The sequence below is a fragment of the Lynx rufus genome, unplaced genomic scaffold (genome assembly GCF_022079265.1).
Source record: "Lynx rufus isolate CCGP_SWC_20201006 ecotype Redwood Valley unplaced genomic scaffold, mLynRuf1.p SCAF_6, whole genome shotgun sequence".
Classification (NCBI taxonomy): Eukaryota; Metazoa; Chordata; class Mammalia; order Carnivora; family Felidae; genus Lynx; species Lynx rufus.
Genome location: NW_025814878.1, coordinates 41,290,079 through 41,317,358, shown reverse-complemented (window position 1 = coordinate 41,317,358; position 27,280 = coordinate 41,290,079). Strand labels below are relative to the sequence as shown.

At 38.1% G+C, this 27,280-nt stretch overlaps 1 protein-coding gene across 2 annotated transcripts in view; it reads left to right on the top strand.

Moving 5' to 3' along the window:
- Positions 1-26,887, top strand: part of NT5DC1 (5'-nucleotidase domain containing 1) — a 139,454-nt gene extending 112,567 nt beyond the window's left edge. For both annotated transcript variants that reach the window (XM_047102426.1, XM_047102425.1), the window contains exons 8-12: positions 1,561-1,658; positions 11,376-11,494; positions 12,592-12,744; positions 22,154-22,322; positions 25,742-26,887. In XM_047102426.1, coding sequence (XP_046958382.1) covers positions 1,561-1,658; positions 11,376-11,494; positions 12,592-12,744; positions 22,154-22,322; positions 25,742-25,857 — 655 coding nt within the window. In that variant the 3' untranslated portion in view covers positions 25,858-26,887. The remainder of the gene's footprint in view (positions 1-1,560; positions 1,659-11,375; positions 11,495-12,591; positions 12,745-22,153; positions 22,323-25,741) is intronic.
- The last annotated feature ends 393 nt before the right edge of the window (positions 26,888-27,280 follow it).

Below are 27,280 nucleotides of genomic sequence, written 5' to 3'. Positions count from 1 at the left end.
TTACGGGGGCCAGGATGCTAAAAGCCCACCAGTGGTCTGGGCTTTAGATGTTCTGAAAGGTTGATAAACGACATGTCCTTCAAGCAGTGCTCCATGAATTTGGTTTCTCAGCTTTGGATGACTGTTGAGGACATGGAGTTGTAGGTTTCACTCCCAGATACATACAGACCTGGAGTACAGCGCCTCTAGCCATTTGAGTGGGGAGCCGTGTACTTCACCATTTTGCACAGCTGGTGATGGGCCTGACATCCTTGAAAATCGAGGCAGTACAAATGCACAGACTTAAGACACATATGGGTTCAAGGCCTACCTTGCAACTTGCTCTGAGACCTGAGGTATGTTCTTGCACCTCTCTCATCCTCGATTTCGTCATCTTAAAAATGGGACAATAATACCTCAGAGGTGTGAGAGGGGAGTTTAAATAAGCGTAACACAGATGAAGTATGAGAGTAGTTGATAAGTTTCAGGAAGTCTTAATACTTCTGTCATTCTTGTGAGCAATACCAGGGAATATCCATGCTCAGAGCCAGATTCTAAAACGGGCTACTAGATCTCCCTAACGTTTCCTAGGATTTCAGCAAATACTGAATTGCTGGGAGTATGAAGTAAGTTTAACCCTCAAAACTGACCTCCGGCTGACTTGTTTAGCCTCCTGGTGTCCATGTTCCTCAGCACATGTGAGCCTAGATGGGTCTGTGATATACTTAGATCTGCCAGTAGATTTTCTGCTTTTTAATAATACATAAGCCTGGGGTCCTTGAAGTGAATTAAGGTGGAAATCCTGGATGCCTTGCCCAGTGCCTCTCAGACTGTGAGACTATTTGCTGTCCTGATAGTGGGACCATGCTTCAGAATAAGCACTCTTACCTTCTTTGTCATTAGCATAGATAACCAAAGTTTTTCTTCCTATCTTACGGTCTCTTTAGCATAGTTTAGATTTGTAGTTACTGTCTTCCCCATTGCTATAATGAATCCCATCTACCCTTTGCCATCCCAAATGATCCTTAATGTAGTATTAAATGCAGGCCAAAAAACAATTATTGTTGTTATCTAAAAATTACCACATTATAAGAGTACACTGATTTTCAAAAGAAGATGCCTTCTTCATATGTGAACACTCTAAAAGATATCACCTGACTTGATCATGCTAGCTTTCTGTAGGACCCATGTAACACACAAAATTATCAATACCTTTTCCTGCTAATAAATCGAGACAAAGTTCAGGGCCCACATTTGAAGATACAGCTCATGAATATTTTTGCTGTTAGAAGCCATTGAATTCACTCACTGTAACTATTACCATCATGAGAAAGCCAGCTTCACACCCAGAGTTAATGAGTTAATACGCATTTTTCCCCTTACGTTTATACTTCAAGGTGTCGTCAGGAAAAGTTTTGCTCAACCACTTCCTATTTCTGTATATAAAATATATAGAAACCATGCAAAAGTTAATCAAAAGGTAAGAAATGATTCTGTGGTCTGATAGGTAAAGATGAAGTTCTATTTTATATGGGCTTTTTCTAATTTCTTAAAATTATGAAAAATATTGTTGCTTTTTAGGAATGATTTTACAGATCTTTTTGACATTGTGATTACAAACGCATTGAAGCCTGGTTTCTTCTCCCATTTACCAAGCCAAAGACCTTTCTGGACGCTTGGTGAGTTAACATTTTGTTTCTTCCTTACTTAAGATTTGTTCATTCAGGTACTTCGTAAGTACCTGTTGGCTGACAATCAGGTGCAAAGTTCTGTGTTAAATACAACCAGGGGTATACAGGTGATACCAAGTCTTCTTCCCCCCTCACAGAAATGCATAAACAAACACTGCTACTTAGCAGGTGAATAAATGCATGGGATGATCATAAGCCATGTTACCTGTCATGACAAATATGCCTGAAAAAAAAAAAAAAAAAACAACAGGAAATGCCTGCCTGCTGAGTAAACCAGGAGGGCACTTTAGAGGGGCTGACCAGGGAAGGCCTGTCCAAAAAAGTCAAAAAAGGTGACTTACCAGGCAGGACCTGAGGGACAGGTAATGAGAAAAGCAGAGGAGGGGTGGCAGTTCCAGTGATGGAGAAGAGGCCAGCGACTCATGGGAAGAGAGAGGCGGGGAAGTTAGGGAAGCACGCAGCCTCATACACTGTGACAATGGGTTTGAATTTTATTCCACAAGCTATGTGAAGCATTCAGTTGAGGTGTATGGGTAATCTGGAGAGCTCTTTGGCTGAGGGTGGTGAATGGATTGAATGTGGGAAGAATAGAAAGAGGAAAACCATGGGGGTGCCTAGGTGGCTCAGTCGGTTAAGTGCCTGACTTAGGCTCAGATCACAATCTCCCAGTTTGAGTTCAAGCCCCTCATTGGGCTCTGTGCTGACAGCTCAGAGCCTGCCTGGAGCCTGCTTCAGATTCTGTGTCTCCCACTCTCTCTGCCCCTCCCCTGTTTGCGCTTTGTCTCTCTCTCTCACTCTCAAAAATAGAGAGAGAAAGAAAGAAAGAAAGAAAGAAAGAAAGAAAAGGAAGAAGGGAGGAAGGAAGTGAGGGAGGGAAGGAAGGAAGGTAGGAAGGGAGGGAAGAAGGAAGGAAGGGAGGGAGAGGGGGAGGGAGGGAGGGGGAGAGAGGGAAGAAGAAACCAGGCACTAAGTGTGTCCCAAGTAAGACACCGTGGTAGTTTGGTCTGAGGAGGTAGTACTGGAGATGGAGAGGAGACATATTTAAGATGCATTGTGGAGATGGACAGTAGGACTTGGTGATGCTTTCAGAAGCAGCAGATGAAAAGATAATCAAAAATGACTTGTTGATTTTTCTTTTTTTTTTGAATTGAGCAAAGGAGTGAATCCTCATGTAGCCGTGAGGAAGGTTACAGAAGAAAAGTTTGTATGGGGTGGTGTGGTGATTAAGAAATCATGTTTTGACATGCCTACAAATTCTTCAGCGGGGACTAACAATTAGGAAATTGTATGGATGAGCATGGAGTCCAAGGGGAACAGCTTTAGGGTCAGGGTATAAATTTGGGAGAGTCATTAACTCATAGAAGGATATTTTAAAGCCATGGGCTTATATGTGAGATACAGAGAGAATGACAGAGATAGAAACCAGACTGCAGATAGGTTCTTCTACATAATAGTTTTTAAACAGTTCATCCTTCTGTCTCTCGATACTTTTCAATTAAACAGACATAGTGCAAAAATGCAGTAACTTGTTAGCATAAGTTAATACATTTGTGGTCCCCAGTGTATTAAAAAATTTGGTGTATTTTTAATGTGCATTGTTTTCTGTTACTGGTGTGTGTGAAAATTTAATAAAAATCTCTATAGAACAACATACGTACTATAATAGGTATAGAACAGGTATAGATTTTCTTGGAAGAAAATGCAAAAATCCTGCAGATAAAAATAAACATTGTTGAGTACTTAGTTATGTGTTTAAATATAAATTTATGAAGAGGGGGAAACATTTAATTTTTGTTTGTTTAACAGAAAGAGTATTATTTGAATCCCTGATGTTATTTCTTGACAGCAAGGATTTATATGAGACATTAAACCAGTATATAAAAACCACCATCACTTTCTCACTTTCTGCTAGACCAGGGTTTCTTAACTGTTGCACTCCTGAGATTTGGGGCCAGATATTTCTTTGTTAGTGGGAGTGGGGGTGCCGTCCTATATGTTGTAGGCTGCCTAGCAGCATCCTTAGCCTCTAATCATCTCACCTCCCAATTTGTGACAACCAGAAATGTCTCCAGACATTGTCAAATTTGCCCTGAGGTCCAAAATTGCCATCATTGAAAACAACTGTACTAGGCCATTCTCATGGACATATATGCATATTCTCATATCTTCAGTTTACAAGAACAAAATATGCCCTTGGGGTGCCTGGGTGGCTCAGTCAGTTAAGTGTCTGACTCTTGACTTCAGTTCAGGTCATGATCTCAGGGTTCATGAGTTCGAGCCTGGCATAGAGCTCCATGCTGACAGTGCAGAGCCTGCTTGGGATTCTGTCTCTCTCCCTCTCTCTGCCCCTACACACACACACACACACACACACACACACACTCTCTCTCTCTCTCTCTCTCTCTCTCTCTCTTCCTCAAAATAAATAGATTTTTTAAAAAAGATTCTCTAATTCACGATGCTGTATTGTAGTGTTTGTTTTGCTGCTGATTCTGAGTCTTTGCCTACCTGTAACTACTTTGTTTCCACTGCTGGTTTCCCCTCGTCTTTCTCCCTCTCTGTTAACAAAATATTTTATTGCAGTAAGATATTCATTGTGCTCAAAATCAATACAAAGTAAGTTATTAAAATTATTTTCTTACAAATGAAACTATGGGGGCACCTGGGTGGCTCAGTCAGTTAAGCATCCGACTTCGGCTCAGGTCATGATCTCACCGTTCGTGAGTTCGGCTCAGGTCATGATCTCACCGTTCGTGAGTTCGAGCCCTGCATCGTGCTCTGTGCTGACAGCTCAAAGTCTGGAGCCAGCTTCAGATTCTGTGTCTCCCTCTCTCTCTGCCGCTCCCCCACTCACACTCTGTCTGTCTCTCTCTCACAAGTAAATAAGCATTAAAAGAAATTTTTTTAAACAAATGAAACTATGTAGTTAATAATAGCTATGAGTAAACAGCAACACAAATGTAGCCTCTAAATCAGTATGTAATCTTCTAAAGATTGCTAACAATAGTAAAGGAAAAATTTGTTGACCATCGTTGTTGAATTCACTGATTTCCATTAAACAAAAAAAGTCTTCCATATGTTCAAGACAAATAAATTTATTCCTTTGAAGAGTAACCAGAGAAAAGTCTGATTCAGTCCTATATATGCAGTTCAGTGAACTTTTTGGTTAAATGGCATATTTTCCAAGCTTCACACCTATTTCTCAAACGGAGTTTTCCTTAATGTTAATGTCAAAGCATTCTACATTTCATATTATAAAGTGTCTACATGAGTTTTTAGTCAGTTTGGAACTAATATCCATGGTATCACATTTCTCTTTAAAGGTTAATGTTTGGCAGCATTCTATCTTAGCCTTCCTTTCTTCTCCTGCTGTCTTCAGCTACCACTCTGACGGTTTCAGCTAGTACCTATATATGAGTGACTCCCAATTCCTTATCTCTAGACCTCACTTTTCCCCCGACTTACAGAGGCATATTTCTATCTGCCTTCTAAATTCTCCACACCCTACAGCCCTAACATTGCAGGAAACTTGGGATGTGCTTATAATAACTCATTAATTTCCCCCCCCCATCTTGGCATGCTCCTCTTCCCATATTCTGTAATTCCATTATAACTTTTCCAACAGATCTTACCCAAACCAGGAAGATCAGTCATCTTCTGTTACTCTCTCCCCTTCACATCACACCTGCCTTCAGTTTTCTCAGATTGGTCACCTACCATATTCCTGCCACTGCCCTTATCATCCCTTGTATGAACTGATACATTCACATCACTACTGGGTATGATGGTACTTAATAACTGATGTCCCGCCCCCATCAGCCTTGTAACCCTCAAACCACCCATCCTCCATATGGCTGTTAATGTTATCGTATCATGCAAGTCATGTCAGCGTGTTCTGGTAACCTCCAGTGTCATGTAAATCAAATCACTGCTCCAAATGGTTAAAAGTAGAAGTAAAATAAGGCAAAGGATGTATCTGGGATGGAAAGCGCTGGGTGAGTGTGTCCTTGCAGCTGTCGCACAGGCCTGACGTCATCCATTGTCATGGGGACAAGAAAGGGGGAGAGTTGCGTCTGAGTTGGCGGGGGCTGAGTGCCTCCTTCTAGGCAAAATATGCAGCATCCTGCCCCATCGCTGTGATTCGGCTTTTTGCCAGTGCGAAAGCCTGGGGAGGGGGTGGGGAGGTGTAGAGGAGAGGAGTCCATCTTGTAAGATTGTAACTTCATTGAGGAGAGTGACGATATCTTTTTCACTGCTGTGTCCCCTGTGCTGTCAGCTACCCATCCTCCTGCCCTCAGTTTGAAAACCGTGATTCCCAACTTGCTATCTTTGGTTTCTTGGCCTCACCTGTCACCAGTACACTCTGAAATCTTTCCCTGAGACTTCCCTGGAGCCTCATACCACATTTCCTCCTGCTCACAGCTCTGCTCAGTATTCTGAAATGAGACTTGATATTCTCCTTTCTCCTAAAAAGTGCAACCGTACACGCTGGCCCCTTTATAATCTTTATCTTCATTACTTGACTATCTAGTGAATTGCCCCCCAGCTATAAACCTCCAGTGTCTTCACCCTTTCACATCCAGCATGTTGTACATCAAGTCGTGTTTAAACTACCTCCTCTCTGATCTCTGTTTCCTTCCCATTAGGCCTTCATTACTCTCTTCCCTGTGAGTCTCTTACCTCATCCTCCTGCCCTTACTTTATATCTCTCCTTTCTTCCATCTCTTGCCTGCTGCCCTCAAATACTTGGCACATATTTTCATTTACATATAAATTTTAAATATATTTTAATAACTTTAAACATATGTTATATGAGTCACTTATTACTTACTGTGAGGCATACAGTATAGTTAATCACATACACACAGAATCTCATTGGCTCCCCACCCCATGAAGCATCTAAGGCGATTCTGAACCTGGTTGCTAAGTTACCTTTTCATCTGCACTCTGTCTGATCCCTCCAGATGCCCATTAGTCTGGCCTTGCCAGAATGAATGCCTTCTGTTCTATCAGGTTTTCAATCCTGCTGTTCTCTCCACATCAGTGTTTCCCAGATTTTAATGCACACTCACACCACCTAGGGATCTTGTTAGAATGGAGATTCTGATTCAGTAAGTCTGTGTAGAACCTTAGATTCTGCATTCTAAATTTTTTTTTAACGTTTATTTATTTTTGAGAAGAGAGAGAGAGAGCGTGAGCGGGGAAGGAGAGAGAAAGAGGGAGACACAGAATCTGAAACAGGCTCCAGGCTCTGAGCTGTCAGCACAGAACCCGACGCGGGGCTCGAACTCACATACTGAGATCATGACCTGAGCCGAAGTCAGACGCTCAACCGACTGAGCCACCCAGGTACCCCTAGATTCTGCATTCTAAACAAATTTTCTGGTGAAGCAGATACTACTGGTCAGATCACCAATGACAGATTTTAGTAACCCTAAGAGAGAAGTTCTTAGAGCCATTAATTGAAGATTGTTATTCTGAAAAGAAACAAACTTCCCATCATATTAGGTATGGAAATGAGCTAGATAGTTAAAGAATAAACTAAAGGAAAAGACTTTTAAAGAATTAACTGCTACTAGTTATTAAAGAATTGTGAATATTAAAGAATTATGAATTATAACCCCAAACCAAAGTAGATAAAGGTTTTGCTTTCTATTCTATTAAATTTGCTCCTACTCACTGGTAAGGTATTTATTTCTCTTAAGATGTAATTTTCCTTTTATGGCTCCCAACACAGACAAGCATTTTAGCAGATATTTTCATTAAAAAGTGTCTTTTTAAGGGAGGCACCTGTCTGGCTCAGTTGGTAGAGCATGCGACTCTTGATCTCGAGGTCATGAGTTCAAGCCCTACATTGGGCCTAGAGCTTACTTAAAAAAATAAATTCTAAAATACAGCATTTTCAATATTAAGCCAATATAAAAATTATTACAACATATTTGGGGCACTTGGCTAAGAAGAGCCTGACTCTGATCCCGAGGGTCATGAGTTCAAGCCCCACATTGCATGTGGATATCACTAAAAAAAAAACTTACTTTTTAAATGTCTTATTGCCCATGCCAAAGAATAAATGGAGAAAGTATGTATAAAAAAATGCACAATTGGGAAAAAAAAATTTTCTAACTCAAAATTGAAGAAGGAATATGTAAGAGAAAATATTAAATGTCCAGTCAAGTCCACATTATATAGAAAGGAGTTCAGGAAATCAAAAGAATTAGAGATATATTTTTAATTATAAATCATTGCTAAGTAAACCTCTACCAAGTCAGAGATTGCTACCAGAATATTAGCATCCTGAGGACAGGGACTTGGGCCATCTAGTTCACTGCTATATACCTCGTACCTGAAGTGTTCTGTAAAAGATAGTTGAAATAAAGAGCAAAAGAAAAAAAAGAAAATGAGTTTTTTCCATCTCAGAGTCTATTTGATCCCACCAAGCTGTGAGGATTCTCTCATGTTTGTAACTTTTTCCTTATAACAACAAAAGATTGGCAACATCTCACATAGCTACCAATAGATGACTATTAAATAAATTATGGAACATGCATCTATTTTAAAAACTAGGTACATAACAATGTATTATCTAGAGGAGTTTTTTTTTTTTAATTAAATTGCAGAAGAATGTGCTAATACTTCTGTTTAAATGGGAGGGTTCGTGGGTATTGCATTAATTGCCAAGGCTGCTATAACAATATACCGCTGACTGAGTGGCTTAAACAACACAAGTGTATCTTCTCTCAGTTCTGGGGGCTAGAAGTCTGAGGTCAAGGTGTCAGCAGGATTGGTTTCTTCTGAGGCCTCTCTTCTTAGGAGGGGCATCTTTTTCCAGTAACATATAGTCTTCCTTCTGTGTCGTAATCTCCTAATTCTCTGTGTCTCAATCTCTAATGAGGACAATAACCGTATTTATTAGACTCACCCTAATGACTGAATTTTAACTTCCAAGGCCTTGTCTTCAAATACGGTCACATTCTGAGATGTTGGTGGTTAGGACTTCAACATATGAATTTGAGGGGAACACAGTTCAGCTCATAACAAGTATGTACACATGCCGACTCTTCAAAATGTGGGTTTGCAATATGCGCAGTTTATTGTATATCACTCATACCTCAATAAATGTGTGTTTAAAAGGGAGAGGAAAAGAATATATGTTACCTTTTGTAGAAGAGGTGAGTGCATAGCAGATAGAGTTCAAAAATGGGACTTTTAATATATGTAAGTGTATTACTGACAAAAATCACATAAATCACATAAACACATACTGTTTAAACATTAAGATAGTAACTCCAAGCACACTGGGAGTTGGGGGGAACAGGTGTGAGCTGCCACATGAACCACATTCAGGCAGCTGTGGGCTGAGGTGAGTGGTCAAGCACAGGTACACAAAACTTCTTACAAAACTCTTGCTCTCTATAGCAAGGTTTTCTGACCTAAGATAAGTTATGGAACTTATCTTTGTTCAGGATTGTTAGCCATAGCCTTGACTGTATCATTTCCCCATATTTACTTTGGGACTCTTTTACTGACTAAAATTTTACTACTTTGTGGGGCGCCTGGGTGGCTCAGTCGGTTAAGCGTCCGACTTCGGCTCAGGTCATGATCTCGCAGTTTGTGAGTTGGAGCCCCGCGTCGGGCTCTGTGCTGTCAGTTTGGAGCCTGGAGCCTGCTTTGGATTCTGTGTCTCCTTCTGTCTCTGCCCCTCCTCCACTTGTGTTCTCTCTATCAAAAGTAAATAAATGTAAAAAAATTTTTTTAAATAAATAAAAATAAAATTTTACTACTTTGTTTTTACTTTTCTTGTCCATACGCTCTTAACAATAAGAAAATAAAAAGGTTGTTTGATTTACTGTTTGCTTTAATTGATTGCTCTTCCAGCTCTATCCAACCCTTATCTGCTTCCTAACTTCAGTCAGTTTTGGGGGAGTTTGCATGTTATAGGAACAACTTTGAGCTTTGGTCTGAGTTTTTCTCCTTGAAGGTTATCACCTAAACATCCATTAGTCATTGGGGCGCCTGGGTGGCTCAGTCGGTTGAGTGACCAACTTCAGCTCAGGTCATGATCTCACGGTTTGTGAGTTCGAGCCCCGCGTCGGGCTATGTGCTGACAGCTCAGAGCCTGGAGCCTTCTTCAGATTCTGTGTCTCCATCTCTCTCTGCCCCTCCCCCACTCATGCTCTGTCTCTGTCTCAGAAATAAATAAACATTAAAAAGAAATATAAAAAAAATCCATTAGTCATTAAGTTAAAAGATTTGAGGAATAATTTGGACATCTTACGATACTCAGGTACAAAAAATTGTTCTGAATATATATTTTCATAGGAAGATTTCTTAAATTAATGCATTTTGCCCAGTTCTTAAGAATGTTTTAAATTGAAACCATGACATAATTGAATTTTATGAAAATAATAGTGGTTTACATTTTTAATAATATAGAACTGTTTCCTGAGTCAATATGAGGGAGATTGTATAAACAATACTTTACAAAATGAGGTTCAAAATGCAATCTAAAGTCCACCTTTTTTTAATTCATTGCTGACCTGTTCTTAATATAATGGAGGAAAGTGGGGGCGCCTGGTGGCTCAGTCAGTTAAGCGTCCGACTTTGGCTCAGGTCATTATCTCACGGTTTGTGAGTTCGAGTCCCGCATCCGGCTCTGTGGGGACAGCTCAGAGCCTGGAGTCTTCTTTGGATTCTGTGTCTCCTTGTCTCTCTGCCCCTCCCCACCTCACACTGACTGTCTCTCTCTCTCTCTCTCTCTCTCTCTCTCAAAAATAATAATAATTAAAAAAAAAAGAAGACAGTAAACAGCAATCCATATGGATATTACAGAAGATGACAGATAAAAATTTCTCTTGTGCTACACTTGTTTCTTGTTTGTGGCAATTCCATGAGCCATATCCAGGTCCAGGAATCCAAATTTAGAGATGGTTTATGGGTCTGTCTTCTAGCCTCCATTTGAAGTCCTAATGTAAACTGTGGAGTTTGGTTAATAATAAATCAGTTATCAGCTTTGAGACCTTGAACAAAATAACTTCTCTGAGATTTCTGCTCAGTTAAGAGGGTTGTTATGAGGAATAAAAATACATACCTCTCCCATTATCAATATTCTCCCCGCCCCCCCCCACGAGAGTACATTTGTTTCAGTTGATAAACCTGCCTTGACACATCATTATCACCAATAATGGGGGAGGCTATGCGTGTGCGGGGTGGGGGGTGTATCAGAAATCTCCGTACCTCTCAGTTTTGCTGTGAACCCAAAACTGCTCTAAAAAATAAATTATTTTAAAAACATATTTTTTAATTATTTTTTAATATGAAATTTATTGTCAACTTGGTTTCCATACAATACCCAGTGCTTATCCCAACAGGTGCCCTCCTCAATGCCCATCACCCACTTTCCCCTCTCCACGCCCCCCATCAACCCTCAGTTTATTCTCAGTCTTTAAGAGTCTGTTATGGTAAAAACATATTATTATATGTATATGAAAAATCACATATCTATACATAGAGATAAAGACATCCATGGAGGGCTTGTAATGCATAGGTGCTCACTGAATGCTAGCTCCCATTCCCTCATGGTTCCTTCTTATACATGTCCTGCAGCCATGCTTGGTGTGGTCTGCCCATATGGGTGCTCTTACTTGATTAAAAAGTATAGGATTATTAAAAAAAAAAAAGCATATGATTGTCAAACTCTATTTTCAGAGAATGATGAGGAGCAGGAGGCATTGCCATCTCTGGATAAACCTGGCTGGTACTCCCAAGGGAACGCTGTCCACCTTTATGAACTTCTGAAGAAAATGACCGGCAAAAGTGAACCCAAGGTATTTTCTGATTGAGGTGGAGTTCTTGATGCCCACTTACAGACATAAACCATTATAAATTAAAACATAATTCTAAATGCATTCAGCTTAGTTATCTATGGGGAAATCATCTACCTCTGCCTATCTGTCAGTCTCTTATTTCTTCTGCTTAAACAAGCCCTTTCTTTGTTGATCTAGACTGGGTTTTCATCTCTAACGGAAAAGAGCAGAGATTCCAAGCAGGGAGCCACAGTTCTAGGGAATACACTGGATAAGTGTATGGGGTACCTGAGGAATGATACCCTATAACAGTTCTCAAACAAATTTTGCAGTAAGTGAAATACAGCACAGACTAGCCTAAAGACCCACTTGCTTTTGATACTCTGGTCACATTGTTGATGTTGGATATTGGTGCATTTTTTACAGCAGAACCCTTTCTTCTGAAAAATGTTTATTGGAGAGATCAGTGTGTAACTGAGACCTGCGCCATTGGCTCCCACTTTGCCATAATCCCCTGGGAATTCTTGAGGGGTTTAGTAGACAGAGCATCCTGACTTGAAGGTTCTAGTTCATTTTCCCTTACTCTCGTTTCTCATCTGTAAATTGAGGGGTATGGATTAGATCGGTGGGGCAATGCCTCAGAATAACTGGGGAGCCTCCCAGAGTCCACCTGCCCCAACCCCCTGTCCAAGATTCTGTTTCGGCAGGTTTGGGTGGGTACCAGGAACTCCTGGGCAAGGGCTGTGATGTGTGCTCCTGTTAATCTAACCCACTGTAACAAGAACAGGTCATCTGTAATATGTCATCAGTTCTTCAATCCTGAGGGCAGGTTCATCTGCACACATATGGACTCTGATTTCTTCAGAAAATTGAATAAAATCAGTTAGCCTCTGCCTTTCTTCTACCTGCAAATGTATCGTGTAACTTCTTACAACAGACTGGTGTCCTGCAAACCAAATGCGGCCAGTTTACAGTCACCTGTGACGTTACTCAAGGATGTTTATGTAACTTTTGTCTTACTCTGATACCTGTTGACGAATTTTTTTCTGCTTCCGTGAAGTGAACACTTTCTTGCACAGTTCTCATCCCTCAAACGGAATTTGCTGTCTGACTTACAGGTCGTTTACTTTGGTGACAGCATGCATTCAGACATTTTCCCAGCCCGTCATTATAGTAACTGGGAGACAGTTCTCATTCTGGAAGAGCTCAGAGGGGACAGAGACGGGAAGCCTGAAGAATCAGAGCCTCTAGAGAAGAAAGGAAAATATGAGGTAAGGATTCCCTTCAGCTCTCTGCTGGAAAGAAAAACCTTTATGTTGATGTATCTTAGAAAGAGCTTGTTTGTGCCAAGAGTGATGAAACCTGTTGGCATTTATGGTGATCTTCTTGCCATCTCAGCTCTATTGTTTTTTTGTTGATAATTTTTAAATGATGCCAAGATGACCCTGACCATCTGTCTTCCTAGCCGTCTGCTCTCATCCAATGCTGTGAAACCCTGGGTGATTTTGGCTGATGCTGAGATGGCTAGATCCAGACTCACTGTAGTCATACCCTATGTCTCTTCTGCTTGGTCATGAAAGTTCTTCCACGCTTTTTTCATGAGTTTACGTTAACTAAACTGGTAACTCCTTTAGACTTATTCCTGAGCTGCCGAGAATAAACTTAGGTGAAGACTGGAGGTAAAGAAAGTAAAATATGTCTAGAAAAGTAAAATAAATCTAGAAAGGGAAAATAGTATAAAAAAGCAAAAAGGGGGTACCTGGGTGGCTAAGTCGGTTAAGCATCTGAAGCCTGCTTCAGGCTTTGTGCTGACAGCTCAGAGCCTGGAGCCTGCTTCAGATCCTGTGTCTCCTCTCTCTCTGCTCCTCTCCTGCTTGCACTCTCTCTCTCTCTCTCTCTCTCTCCCTCCCCCCCCCCTCAAAAATAAATAAAAAAACATTAGTAAAAAACATTAATAGGGTCACCTGGGTGGCTCAGTCAGTTGAGCATCTGACTTGAGCTCAGGTCATGATCTTGCAGTTTGTGAGTTCAAGCCCATCGTGGGGCTCTGTGCTGACAGCTCAGAGCCTGGAGCCTGCTTCAGATTCTGTGTTTTCCTCTCTCTGCCCCTCCCCCGCTCATGCTCTGTCTCTGTCTCTTTCTTAAAGATAAATAAACATTTAAAAAATTTTTAATGTTTTTAAATGTCATGTTTTTATGAGGTTTCCATTGAGTGCCATTTAGTCTTCAACATGACGTTGGAAGTTTTTTGGGCTGAGTTAAGAAGAGCTTTAAAGCAATCTTGCAGGAGGTGTAGGCCTTCTATCCTGAGTGACTTTGGAGAAGGTTTTCACTAAAGAGAAACTAGGAGCTTTGGTTTCTTCAGAATGATTTGAGAATGCAGGTACTATGTTAAGAAAATGAAGAATCCATGGGAAAGTTTCCTCCAGCATTACAATAAACAGTAGCCCAATCTTTTCCCCACAGACCTCTTTCCTCTTGTTAATTAGTTACAAACACACCATAAACAAAGAGCTCATAATTGGCTTTTAGACAGGAAATAGTGAGTTTTATTTGAAGATTTGAAGGTTTTTTTGAAAATTTTACTTCATAAGACAAAATTGAAATAATGTTCCTTTCCTATCAAACTCTACCTCCCCAACTGACCCTGCCCCACTGAACATAGACAAGGAAGCAAGGAATGGGAAGGTTTGGCCTAGTGACGGGGTGAGGATAAAGCCCTCAGAGGGTTCCAGAGTTAGCCCTGAACTCTTTTTCCATCTCATGCTATTGAGGTTCCAGGAAAAGGGAGTTGTGGAAGATAGATTCCCTGTCCTGTTGGGGGCTGAGGCAGGTGTTTTGGTGCGAGATTCCCAGTTGTGGCCCAAAGCATTTTGTTGAAAACTCCAAGTATCCTCGTACTCCTTGACTCCAAAGTTATTCTGGTCATGCTGACACCACCAGTTTTGAGGCAGTATTTGTATTGACGGCCCATTCTTAGTACAGGTTTCAGGCCAACTTAGGAGTTTTATCTACTCTAAGGAAAATCCCTTATCATACATCTTTCTGCTTATATTTAAAGGCAGATTTAAATTTTAATTTAAAAACAATTATGTGGGTTTTTAAAAATTATCTTGTAACACAAATCTAGGAGCTTCTAAAAGACTTCTAAAAACTTCTAAAAGACCGCTTTCATATTTAAGTTCACCTGTATTCCTATTCACAGCACACTTCTTCCATCAGCACATCAAAGCCTGGTGTAAGCACAGCATGTCATGAGAATTCAGTTGCTTTCCTGCTTCCCTGTGAAGGAAACAAGAATACAGATACCCTCAATTGTTACAGGAGGAGGAAATCATCCATTAAGCATCACATGAGGGTTCATCTGTTGATTTTGTGATTATTATGAAAAATGTAGTTTCATTTTCCTAATCAGATGTCAAACACAACATATGTAACACGCAGTCTTTTATTAAGTACAAAGCCTGAATGCAAAAGGATTTAGTTTCTTATTTCTAGTTAACTTTATTCAGCTTAAGTAAACTTTTCACAGTATAATTTAAAAACAAATCAACAAGATCACTCGGGATTGATGCACTCACTGAACCAAAACATTAACATTTACTATATTCTGTGGAGATTAGCATTTTGTTTCACTCAGGCTTGAATTCAGTTTCTTAGATATTTACAGTAATTTCTATTCTAGATAAAACCATCTGGAATGTGAAGATTTTACTTCCCTTCATTTGTGACAACAAGCTCAAGATAAGGACAGAGAACATCTCAAATGGCACTTCAAAGGCTTAGATAAGCAAGGCTTTTTCAAAGGCGCTTTTTTTTTAATGTTTGTTTATTTTAGAGAGAGAGAGCATGCGAGCCTACATGATCAGGGGAGGGTCAGAGAGAGAGGGAGACACCGTGAGATCATGACCTGAGCTGAAGTCAGAGACTCAACTGACTGAGCCCTATAAAAAACTTTCTTTTTTTTTTTTTTTTAATTTCTTTTTTTCAACGTTTATTTATTTTTGGGACAGAGAGAGACAGAGCATGAACGGGGGAGGGGCAGAGAGAGAGGGAGACACAGAATCGGAAACAGGCTCCAGGCTCTGAGCCATCAGCCCAGAGCCCGACGCGGGGCTCGAACTCACGGACCGCGAGATCGTGACCTGGCTGAAGTCGGACGCTCAACCGACTGCGCCACCCAGGCGCCCCTAAAAAACTTTTTCTAGAATCTTACTGCATCTGTTGATTTTCTAGTGCACTATATTGGAGCATGGCAGATAAGGAAAAATGGCCCATTTTAATGATTAAAGTAAATCCAGTTAAGGAGACTAGGGGAAAATAATTTGTTTTTGTTCATCTTTGTTTCCAGAAATAAATCAAAAGTCACTTCATTAATCTCGCAATTACTTAGTCTTAATTTCATTAAGATTAGCCTCCAAAGGGAGCTCTCCTCTTTAGCTTCCTGCATTACTGTTCTCATCTGTTTCTTCATTTTAACTCAAAACAAATGAAAATACATTCTTCAGCTTTTTAGAATAACATTATGAAATTTAGGTGCCAAAACAATTCATTTTAATGATGAAAATTCTCAACAAACAAGAAGGGGCCACCCTTTTATTAGAGAAAGGCTATCCAACAAAAAAACCCAGTGAGAATATAATCTGTAATGGAAAGCTTTAATGGGGAAAAAAGCCATACTTAATGGAGACATACGCTCTTTAAGGTTCTGAGCTAGACAAAGGATATCTGTTATTAATTATATTGTGTAACAGAGAGCTGGCCAAAACCACAAGAAGAGAAAAAAAAATACAAATTAGGATTAGAAGACACCAAATTGTGATTATTTCAGAGTTATATGGTCATTAGCATAGAAGACCATAGGGAATCAACAAACTATTATAACTTGGAATAGAGTTGTCAAAATGCTGGATCCAAATCAGCATTCAAAAATCAATAGCTTTGCTGTGTACCCTCAGTAACCACTTAACAAAGTATAACGAGAAATAAATCATTTAAAAAGCAATGAAAATGAATCACTATGTAGGAATTAATACATCCCATAAGACTTAACAGAGAAATTTTTAAGTCTTTAGTAAGGATTCTGGATTCCTTTAGTAAGGAATCAAAAGTACAGATTTCTAGTTATAAAATAAATAAGTCTTGGGGACCTAATGTACAGTGTGGTAACTATAGTTAATAATATTGTATTGCATATTTGAAAGTTGCCAGGATATTAGATTTTTAAAGTTCTAATCACACACAAAAAAATCTTTGTAACGATGTATGGACTTACTGTGATCAATTTGTAATGTACACAAATATGGAATTATTATGTTCTGCATCTAAAACTAATATAATGTTATATGTCAGTTATACCTCAATTTAAAAAAAGATTCTAAATACAGATGAACAAAGGGGAGAGATACACCATATTTTAAGATTATATTGACCTATTTTCCTTTATTTATAGTCAATGTAATGTTATGCAAAATCCCAGGAGGATTTTGAGTGGCCCTTCACAAACTGATTCTGCATTTAGGCAGAAAACTGAAAACCCACAAATAGCTAAGACAATTTCATTAAAAAAGGATAATGGAGGGAAGGAATTTCATCCTATCAGATACTAACCATGTTTGGAAGCTACAGTAATTTTTTAGTATAGTACTAATAACAAACTAAAAAGGTCAGGGTCAGTGAACAGAGAAAGAAGAACCCGGACAAAGGCCCTCTATCACAAGTTACTGTGTAAATGTGATATATGTTAGAGGGTTGTCAATCAGCAGGAAAAGATCGATGGTTCACTAAGTAGCACTGAATAAGTAGACTCAATATATGGAGAAAAAGGAGTCCCTTTCCCCCCCTTATGTAGATTCCGAATGGATTATAGATCTGAAAATAAGAAATAGATTTGTAAAATTAATTGAAGAAAATTTATGAAAATATTTTTGTGGCCTCAGAGTGGAGAATTTCTCAAGTTAGAATCCAGATGGTGGTGCTGGACAAAGATGAACAAAGATGAAGCCAGGGTGTCCAGCTGGCTCAGTCAGTAGTGCATGCAACTCTTGATCGTGGGATTGTAAATTCAAGTCCCATCTTGGGTGTAGAGATTACTTTAAAAAAAAAAAAAATCCAGAGAGGCAACAATAAGTAGAAAAAATGACAACTTTGTATCAATATTGAATATTTTTGTTCTGGGCACCTGGGTGGCTTACTTGGCTAAGCATCTGACTCTTGATTTTGGCTCAGGTCATGATTTCACAGTTAGTGGGATTGAGCCCCATGTTGGGCTCTGTGCCGACAATGCAGAGCCTGCTTGGGATCCTCACTCTCCCTCTCTCTTTGTCCCTCCCCCACTCTCTTTCTCTCAAAATACATAAATAAACTTTTAAAAAATTAATAAATACTTTTGTTCAAGACCCCTGGAATAGTGTTAACCAGTGAGCAAAAGATAGGGAAAAGGGTCTCACAGCATCCATTTAGGTGGGAATTTATGAAATTGCCCTTTTATGTATGTCAAAAATAGTTGAATATCAGCACTTTCGTGTGGTTGAACCTGATGAAACCAACAGTGAATTCATATCTAGTCAAGTAGCAAATTGGTATCCAGCAGTTGACTGCAGGGGAAAGCTTACATAGGAGGAGATGCCTGTTCTCCCTAGTAATCCACGAAGCACACATTAAAACAATGGTGATATTGATACCACCTGAAAACATTCAAATTGATAAAATTGAGTCTGAATTTTTAAATTGATTTACTAATAAAATAGTCTGAATTACACTTCTATGAGTTAGATTAAGAAAACATAAAGCGGGACCAGTATTGTTCACTAAAGCTTCACTTCATTACATTTGACAATTCTGTACCAGAATAAAAATAAATTTTAATCTTATTTTAGTAAACAGCTATTTGGTGTTTCAGTCATAAACACTGTTTTATTAAGAATTATGCCTGGATAGGGGGGAACCTCAGCGGCTCAGCCAGTTAAGCATCCACTCCTGATTTCGGTTCAGGCCATGATCCCAGGGTTGTGAGATTGAGCCCTGCTTGGGATTTGCTCTCCCTCTCTCTCTGCCCCTCTCCCACTCATGTGTGCACAAGTGCACATGCACTTTCTGTCTCTTAAATTAAAAAAGAAAGAAAGAAAAAGAATCATGCCTGGAATATAACCACTACCCTTTAGAAATTCTCAAAATGAAGAGTGTATCTGTGGTAGGACCTAGGAGTACACCTAAGAGACCTACTTATCTCTCAGTACTCCCATCGGGTAACTAAAAAATGAAAGATATTTGTTAGAAAGAACTGATAATTTGAAACTTTGTATCAGCTTATTGGCTTTATGTTCCAGATACATTGAAAACAATGAATAATAATTGTGTCCTCATTCTCTTCGAAAAAAACCTTCCCCCCCAAATAAATACCAAATAAGAAAATTAGACCAAGTTGTTTTTTAACTATTTACTAGACAAAATAATAATAAAATTAGGGAGTTAATCATGGAGAAAAAAATTTACCCTTCTAGATTGCTGTGTTTGGGATAGTTTTTAGATTAAAACCAACAGACTATTTTTTAAGCCAATTCTTAAAACCAACAGACTATTTTTTAAGCCAATTCTCACTTAAGATGAATGATATTTCATAATAAAGAAATATCATTCCTTTTCCACAAATGTGGTATACCTAAAGCCTATTTGCCATGTAATGCAAATGTTATTTAATCTTGGCGATTTGAGTATTTTTGAGGTTTATGTATAGTGATAGTAAATATTTGAATATCACTGCTTTGAAAACATTTTCCTTTTTAGTCTCATAAAAGATACAATGAGTTTGGAGTTACATTCTTTCAAATTACTTTCTATGAGATATGTTAAGCTGGTTAGGTTCCCCCCGCCCCAAGGGGCTCTTTTGCAGTTAGTCTTGTCAATAAAAATAAGTTACAAGTTAGAGGGAACTGGTTATATTCATGACTTTTTGTCCTTCTTTAAAACTTCTTACTTTTCCATTGTGATCAGTGACCTGACATGATTATTCATACACTGTTTTTCATTTTCAAGACCATAAATGAATCATTTCTAATTCATGGAAGTATGGAGAGAGAAATCCAATGTAACTTAGTTTACATATGTATAACACTCTTTCCTATATAGGTACATCCTTAATTACATCACCTCACTGTAATTGGTAGTTCTGTGTATGTGTTTACATATACTACACGTATTTCAGAGCAGTACTCAAAATTTTTATCACAAGTGTCAAACATAAGAGCTTATTGGATTAGCTCTTAATAAGATCTTAGTAAGATCACTCATTATTAAACAGTCTAACACCATTCTCTTGTTCAGCACATACATACACTGAGTTTTTAATTTACACAAGCCTCTTTGTTAAGAATATCCAGAAACTTGTGGTTGAGTTACACACAGTTCCTTTCTACAGAGTGTATTACAGTCCAAGGATAGAGGAGAAGGGAAGCTTGACTATGCAAATAAAACATAACTGTCTGGAGGGAATACAAGTTATAAAAGAGTTTCAGACAACGAAGGATGCATACTTCATTGAGGAAGATTACAGAAAACTTCATAAGGAATGTAGAATTTGAGGTAGACATTAAAGCATCAGTATATTTTCAATTGATGGAAATAGTAACATATTCTTGGCTCAGGAAATAATGAGTGAATGTATGGCAATTGTACAGGCTATAATGCACGGTCTTGACCATAAAATAGCAAATTGTGTAGATGTGTCAGCCAGAGAAACAGTTTTGAAGGTGGAGGCTAACAGGATTGAAGCTTTCATGTAGCTGTGTAAGGGCGGACTTGGGTGGTGGGACAGGTGATAAGCCTGGTGCTTCTGGAAGGGGTTGGGACTCAAAACATAGCTACTTTTCAAACACAGGCAACTGGAAATAATGGATTTTATCCATATAAAAAATGGAAGTCAAGAGAAAGAGCTGGTTTTGTGAGGAGAAAGATATGACTGATTTCATGTTATATCTTATTTCCTTGAAGTATTTGGAGGAGATCAAACTGGCTTGGGAGATAGGTCGGGACTAGTGAAGAAAATTGGGATATAGATAAATGTCCAAGGGAGACTAGAGAAAGGAGAAGAGGCTAGAAACTTGATGAGAACACTTACCAGTAAAGGATGATACCTACAAGATATAAAGCTCAAACAAAAATAGGAGTGCTCCTTGTTGATATGTTCAAGAATGGAATGATTCTTTTGATTAGTTGTATATATATGTGTGTGTGTGTGTATATATATATATGTGTGTATTATATATATATATTATTAATATATATATATATATATATATATATATATATATACATTTTTTTTCCTGGCTTATACACAACAAACATTTATTTCTCATAGTTCTGGAGGTTGTTAGGCTCAAGATGATGGTGCTAGCCAATTTGGTATCTGGTGAAGATCTACTTCCTCATAGACCATCATCTTTTCACTGTACCCTCACATGCCAGAAGAGGGGAGATAGCTTGTTTTGTAAGAGCTTTAATCCCATTCATGAGGGCTCCACCCTCATGAGCTAAGCAACCTCCCAAAGGCCTCACCTCCTAATACCATCACCTTGGGGGTTAAGACTTCAACATCTGAATTTTGGGGAGGCACAGACATTTAGACCATAACAGCACCAATATTACATTAAGCCAGAAAGGGTAGATAAATCTGTTTTCCTGTTTTCATAGGAATAGGGAACAGCCTACATTTTACCACTCTGTGTTTGCAGAACCATTATCTACATACAGTATACGTGATGCGAATCATCTCTTTTCAGATTCATTATTTTGGAAAAGATAGTGAACTAAATAATGAATCTTACTACTTTATGAATTGCTTAATAAACATTGGGAAATTCAAATACACCTTAAATGTATATATACAGAATCAAGGATATTCATACTCTATACTGCTTTTAAATATCTTTGGTGAAATCCAAATAGGTTCTTGCTGACTGCTTTCTAAACATCATCATTTGAAAACATTCTCATCTTCATCAAATGAGTTACAGCACAAAGAATTATGAATCTAGAGGCATGATTTAAGACTCTGTGGTGTTCCAAAATGAAATTTTCATCAGAAAATGATGAGATTTTATAATCCAGATTATATGGATACAATGGGATTTTTTACAGTTTTAATTTTATCCATATCCATAAAACACTGAGAAGTATTTTTTTAATAATCTTTTATTTAGTCTACAATTGTTACGTCCCTGCTCTGACCCAGGTACCAAGCCTTAAAGTTACACTAATACATAAGGAAGTTCCTAACCTTAGGTACTTCATTATCTGTCAAAGGTGAAAAGTAAATAGTATGATAAATAAATAGTATGATAAATAAAGGTAGCATGAGAAGTCATATATTAGGGATAAACTAAGGAAAATGGAAGACCTGAACTAACCTGAGGGTGGGAGGTCAAGGAAAATGTCCTGGATGGCATCCAGGTCAGATCCCAAAGGATGAGAAAAAGGGTTCCCAAACAAAACCAGGGGAAGATACTTGTACCAGGGGAGGCAAGAACTTCTAAGCTTGGTTTCCCTTTTTAGGTAGTATACAGTTTAGTTAAAGGTAAACAACTGAAATTCCTAGAGTTTTTTATTTTGATTTACTTAATGGGGGAACAAGTTATGACATTGAAAATTAATCATTTTTTTCATTGTTCTGTTCTCTTGTTTCAGGGACCAAAGGCAAAGCCTCTAAATACATTATCTAAAAAATGGGGCTCTTTTTTTATTGATTCAGTTTCAGGACTGGAAAATATGGAAGACTCATTATTTTATACATGGTCTTGTAAGAGAATCAGTACTTACAGCACTATTGCAATTCCAAGTATTGAAGCAATAGCAGGTAAGCAGGAAAATACTTATAAAGCTTTAGCTGTTACTAGATATTAATGACTGTAAGTACTAGATTTCTTGCCTTCAAAAGAAGAAAATTTTCCCATGGTATTTATTTTTCTTGGGATACACCTAGTTATGGCAACCTAGGGAATTAGGACCTGCCTGTCTCCTGGGGCCACCCATAAAAGCTGGACCTTTTTTCTTTTTTAAGTCTGCTTGGAGTCATAGGATAAAAGGAAAAATTGCCAGGACAGGATGCTAAAGGCCAAGCAAGATGAACCTGACTTTAGGAGCCCCCTTTCCCTCACTGTTGGCTAATTCTAGAGAGAGTACCAGAGAACATGAGTGGGCCTTTCATTAGCTGAAGCTAATGAGCCTTCAGGGACAGGAAGTGGAAGGTAGGGTCTACAAGAGGAGAGGTGGGCCTGATAGACTCTCTTAATCTGCATGGAGACCCTGAATTTACCTTAAATATAACTGAAGCTCAGGGGCACCTGGGTGGCTCAGTCAGTTAAGCGTCCGACTTCAGCTCAGGTCACGATCTCACAGTTCGTGGGTTCAAGCCCCACGTCGGGCTCTGTGTTGACAGCTCAGAGCCTGGAGCCTGCTTCAGATTCTGTGTCTTCCTCTCTGTCTGTCCCTCCCTGCTCACACTCTGTGTCTCTCTATCTCTCAATAATAAACATTAAAAAAACATTAAAAAAAAAAAAGATAACTGAAGCTCAGTGTTAGATCAGCTAAGTCCCTAAAACTGGATTGAGAATATTCTCTTTTGAGGAAGGTAACATCATTCTAGGACTCAAATTTTTTCTAAAAGCATCATTATAAGGTTCAGCATGTAATGAAAAATAGCCAGCCTGACCCCTGTTAGAAGACTGAAGATGCAAGAAGGAATATACAGCAACAAAGGGACAGATATGTGAATCAATTAAATGAACATTTACTATTGGAACAATTTTTTAAAAAAAGTCCTAAGACATTTAAAGAAAGAATTTTAAAACATGCTGCCAATGGCAGTGGGACAGCTGGAATTAAAATGTTCTAACGTCCTTGTATTATATGGTAAGGCATAAGAGTATATTAGGTATTAATAACATACAAAATGTATGTGTAATCTCTAAGATAACTACCAAAGAAACTGTAATGAGATATATACTGAGCTAATTATGTAAAATAACTTAAAATCTAAAGGAAAACAAAAATAGGAAAAAAAGAGAGTATGAAAAAGAAACAATACAAATGGAGAGTATTCACTAAGATGATGAGTTTAAAGCTAAGTAATGGTATTAAGTATGGATGGCAAAATTCTCCGGTTAAAGGCCTGAATGAAATAACAAAACCCAACTATGAGCTGTTCATAAAAGACATCTCTGAAATATGAGTACACAGTTTGAATATCAGAAGATGGTGACAGATAATACCATGTTAATCATAATCAAGAGTTAGATATATTAATGTGAAACAAAATAGACATTAAGGGAAAAATCCATTATTAACACAAAAGAGAATTACTTCAGAATAGTAAATTCTGTTTTCAGAAATATATATCTGAAGTATGAGATACTCACCAGGGTCCTTCTTCTCTCTGAGGGCAGAACTTAATCCTTCCTTGTTTTCTTAAAACTGAGAAACTGCTGAAAAATCCACTCTGCTTTGCAGAGGTATATGCTTATGCTTGCTTATTAGTTTCCTTAAGTTGCCCTCAGAATTTGCCAATGGGCCTGAGGAGCAAACCAGTAGACTCCAGTTCTCCAGTCATTCCTTCTCAGCAGATTCCTAGCCCCCCGGTTTCCATTCCTTCACAGTATTTTCCTAGCCCCTCGGTTTCTGACTGCAGCCCTTCAAGACTGCCGAAAGCTCTACGAGTTTTTCTGCTGCTAGTAACTGCACTTGCCCCCAGCCGGAATTCAGGGACCTAAAGGAAAAAAGCTGTGGCTGAACGTCAGCTCACTCTCTGCTTGTTACACCTTCCCAGGAAATGGGTCCTCAGGTCTTAGTTGACTGTCCAGTTTATATGGATGTTTATATTCTATCCATCTTTTCTAGTTGTCCTACCTCTAGTTTAAAAGTGAAGTCTGCTTCAGTTTTTTGTTTGTTTGTTTGTTTTTGAACCTTAGATTCTTCTTTTTTAAATTGGGGATAATACCAGGCTGCATTTCTTCCCTCACAGGATAGACGTGAGAAACAGTAAAGCAAGATGTTTATTTTATTTCAAAGTGATTCAGATTTATAGTGAGAGAATGAAGTAATGTGATACTGGAAGCCAATGAATTAGTATATAGTACCTGGATGGAAACTGGTTCAATGGGATATGGTTATGAAATAGTAAGAAAGTCAAAAAAAAAGTGAATCTTCATTATTCTAGGATTTAAATATTTCTCCAAAGAATTGGAAAATAACCCCTTCTCTGTCTTCTACGGTAATAACCTCTCCTTAAAGAAGCAGTTACATTAGTGCATCTGCTTTTTCATTTTCCAAAAGCTTTCTTCCACAGCACCCTGGGAAAAAACTTGGTACAGGGCCTGTCTTCTAACTTTCCTCAGGAGAAAATATTAAGAAGGACTTAACAGCCAAACAAAGCTAGGCAGTGTTCCTTCTTCTCAATCTCTAGCATTAGTTTTTTCCTCATAAGGGTTATTAACTACTTGGGCCTTGATGATTCTCACTGGCATTTAATGTAAAGTATGATTTTTATGCTAGTGTCATTTTCAGAATAGTACTTCCAAATGATGTTTTACTTGTGAAATTTTTAAAATAAGGATTATCGCCTAGTATGTGCCCATGGAATGAGTATTGTAACATGGCATATGTCATAATATTTCACTTGTAATATTTCTAGTTATGTTTCCTTGGAAGAAATTGGGGAAGAAGATATCTGAAGTCTAGCTTTTGAGAAACTTCTATGTAGATGTCACAATGTCTCACCATCAATAAAATGTGCATTTTATGTTCCCTCTCCCAGTTTCCTTCTGGCTGTGTGTGTAATGCTTATGTGGAGAAAGTTGCCACATTGTGTGCATTACAATCCTTATTTATCTAAGCATTCAAAGATTACTCTTAGTAATTCTCTTATTACTAAGGGCCATGAAGATTATTAGTTCCCATTTACCTGTTACATGATGCTTGAGTAGGGCCTGAGAGAGTTTTAAATTTCAGAATAAAAAATCAGATGAGCATTCCTGTTTTATGTGCTAACTTTTGTACAGAGAATGTTATATATAGTTAGATCTCTGAGGATGATTTATAATATATCTAAATGTATTTTGACTTAAATTTTATAAAGAAAGATATCTATATGTTAGCTGCAACCTATCCAGGTGACAGAAGAAATTAAAATCATGAAGCTAAAAAATGAGTTTTGATTTGTTTATATTTATGAACAGCCTTTTAAGATCTGCAGAATAATAATACTGTTTTTTTCCCCAGAATTACCCCTGGACTACAAATTTTCAAGGTTCTCTTCAAGCAATTCAAAAACAGCTGGCTACTATCCAAACCCTCCATCGATCTTATCAAATAATGAGACACTGACAGCCAAATAAACTGTCTTTACTGAAAAATGAAGAACCATATATGCAGCAAATATACTGTAAAAATGTTAATTTTTGAAAAATACTGTAAAATGCTGTCTAGGAACAAATTCCTAATGATAACTAACCAAGAATTAGATGCTTTTCCATAAGTCTCCTTTCTGTATAGATCATCTTGATGCCCAACAACTCTCATTATATTAAAATCTCAGTGTCTTAGAATGGAAAGGAACCTTATTAATATTTTCTATACCAATAATTCTGAGATTACAATTCACCTGGGCATGTGTGTGTGTATGTGTGTGTGTGTGTATAAATACACACACACGCACACTTGCACATACACATATACATACACATATTTACATATATGCCTAGACCAACGGTTCTCAAAGTGTTGTCCCCAAACCACTAACATAGCATCACCTGAGAATTTGATAGAAATACAGATTTGCAGGCCCCACCCCAGACCTACAGAATCAAACTCTGGGAATGTATCCCAGCAACCTGTGTTTAATATTGGTGTGATTCATATACTAAAGTTCAAAAATCACTAGCTAGACCATAACCTCCAGATTGGTTTCATTGGTCTGGGAATAGAGATGAGCACTGATGTCTTTTACTTGCCCCAGGAAAAGGTAGCCAGAATTGGGAACAACTCAACTATATCTGTTTCTTCCATCTATAGCTAAGAACGCTGAGTCCAGTGAGAATAAATGATTTTTCCAAGCTATCAGGTTTCATGCTATTCTTATGTTTTCCAAAACAAGGAGGTAAAGCAGATTTCTTCTGAGACCACACAGCTAGTATGGGACAGAAATGAGATAAGAAGCCAACTAATTCAACCTCTAGTGTCACTCATAAAGTTTTTTTTTCCCCCTAATAATGTTAAAACCTATAGAATTTTCATTCACTTTAAGACATATATTCTCAAAGAGACAAAAAATTGGTTCTTGGGATGAAAAAAAAATTAGATCATGCAATGTATAGTGGCCCTCCAAAGCTGAATCCTACCCAATAAAATTTTATTCTTTGGTATTAATTTCTCTCACGAGGGAGAAATATAAAGTTAAATTTATTAATTAAATTTAATTTGGTTAAATTTAATTTTTCTCAGGGTGGAGTGTGGTAATGAAAAAAAAGGTTGAGAAAAACACTTTAAGAGGTTTTATAGTTATACTGCAATTTAGGATTACTGTGTTCTATGTGCTTTGTATAGTCCTATTATGGTAGTTACTTGGGGCAAAGTATTTGGAGCCAGATGTTTACAATAAATTCCTGGCTACTCTTTATGCTGTAATTTCATTCTGTCTGTCATGGACAGTATCAGAAAACACACTGGTCACTATCATTATTTTACCTATATTGTAGCAAAGAACTTAGCATATTGATGCATGCAATGAAAAGAAATAATTTCGTTAAATTTTTAAGTGCT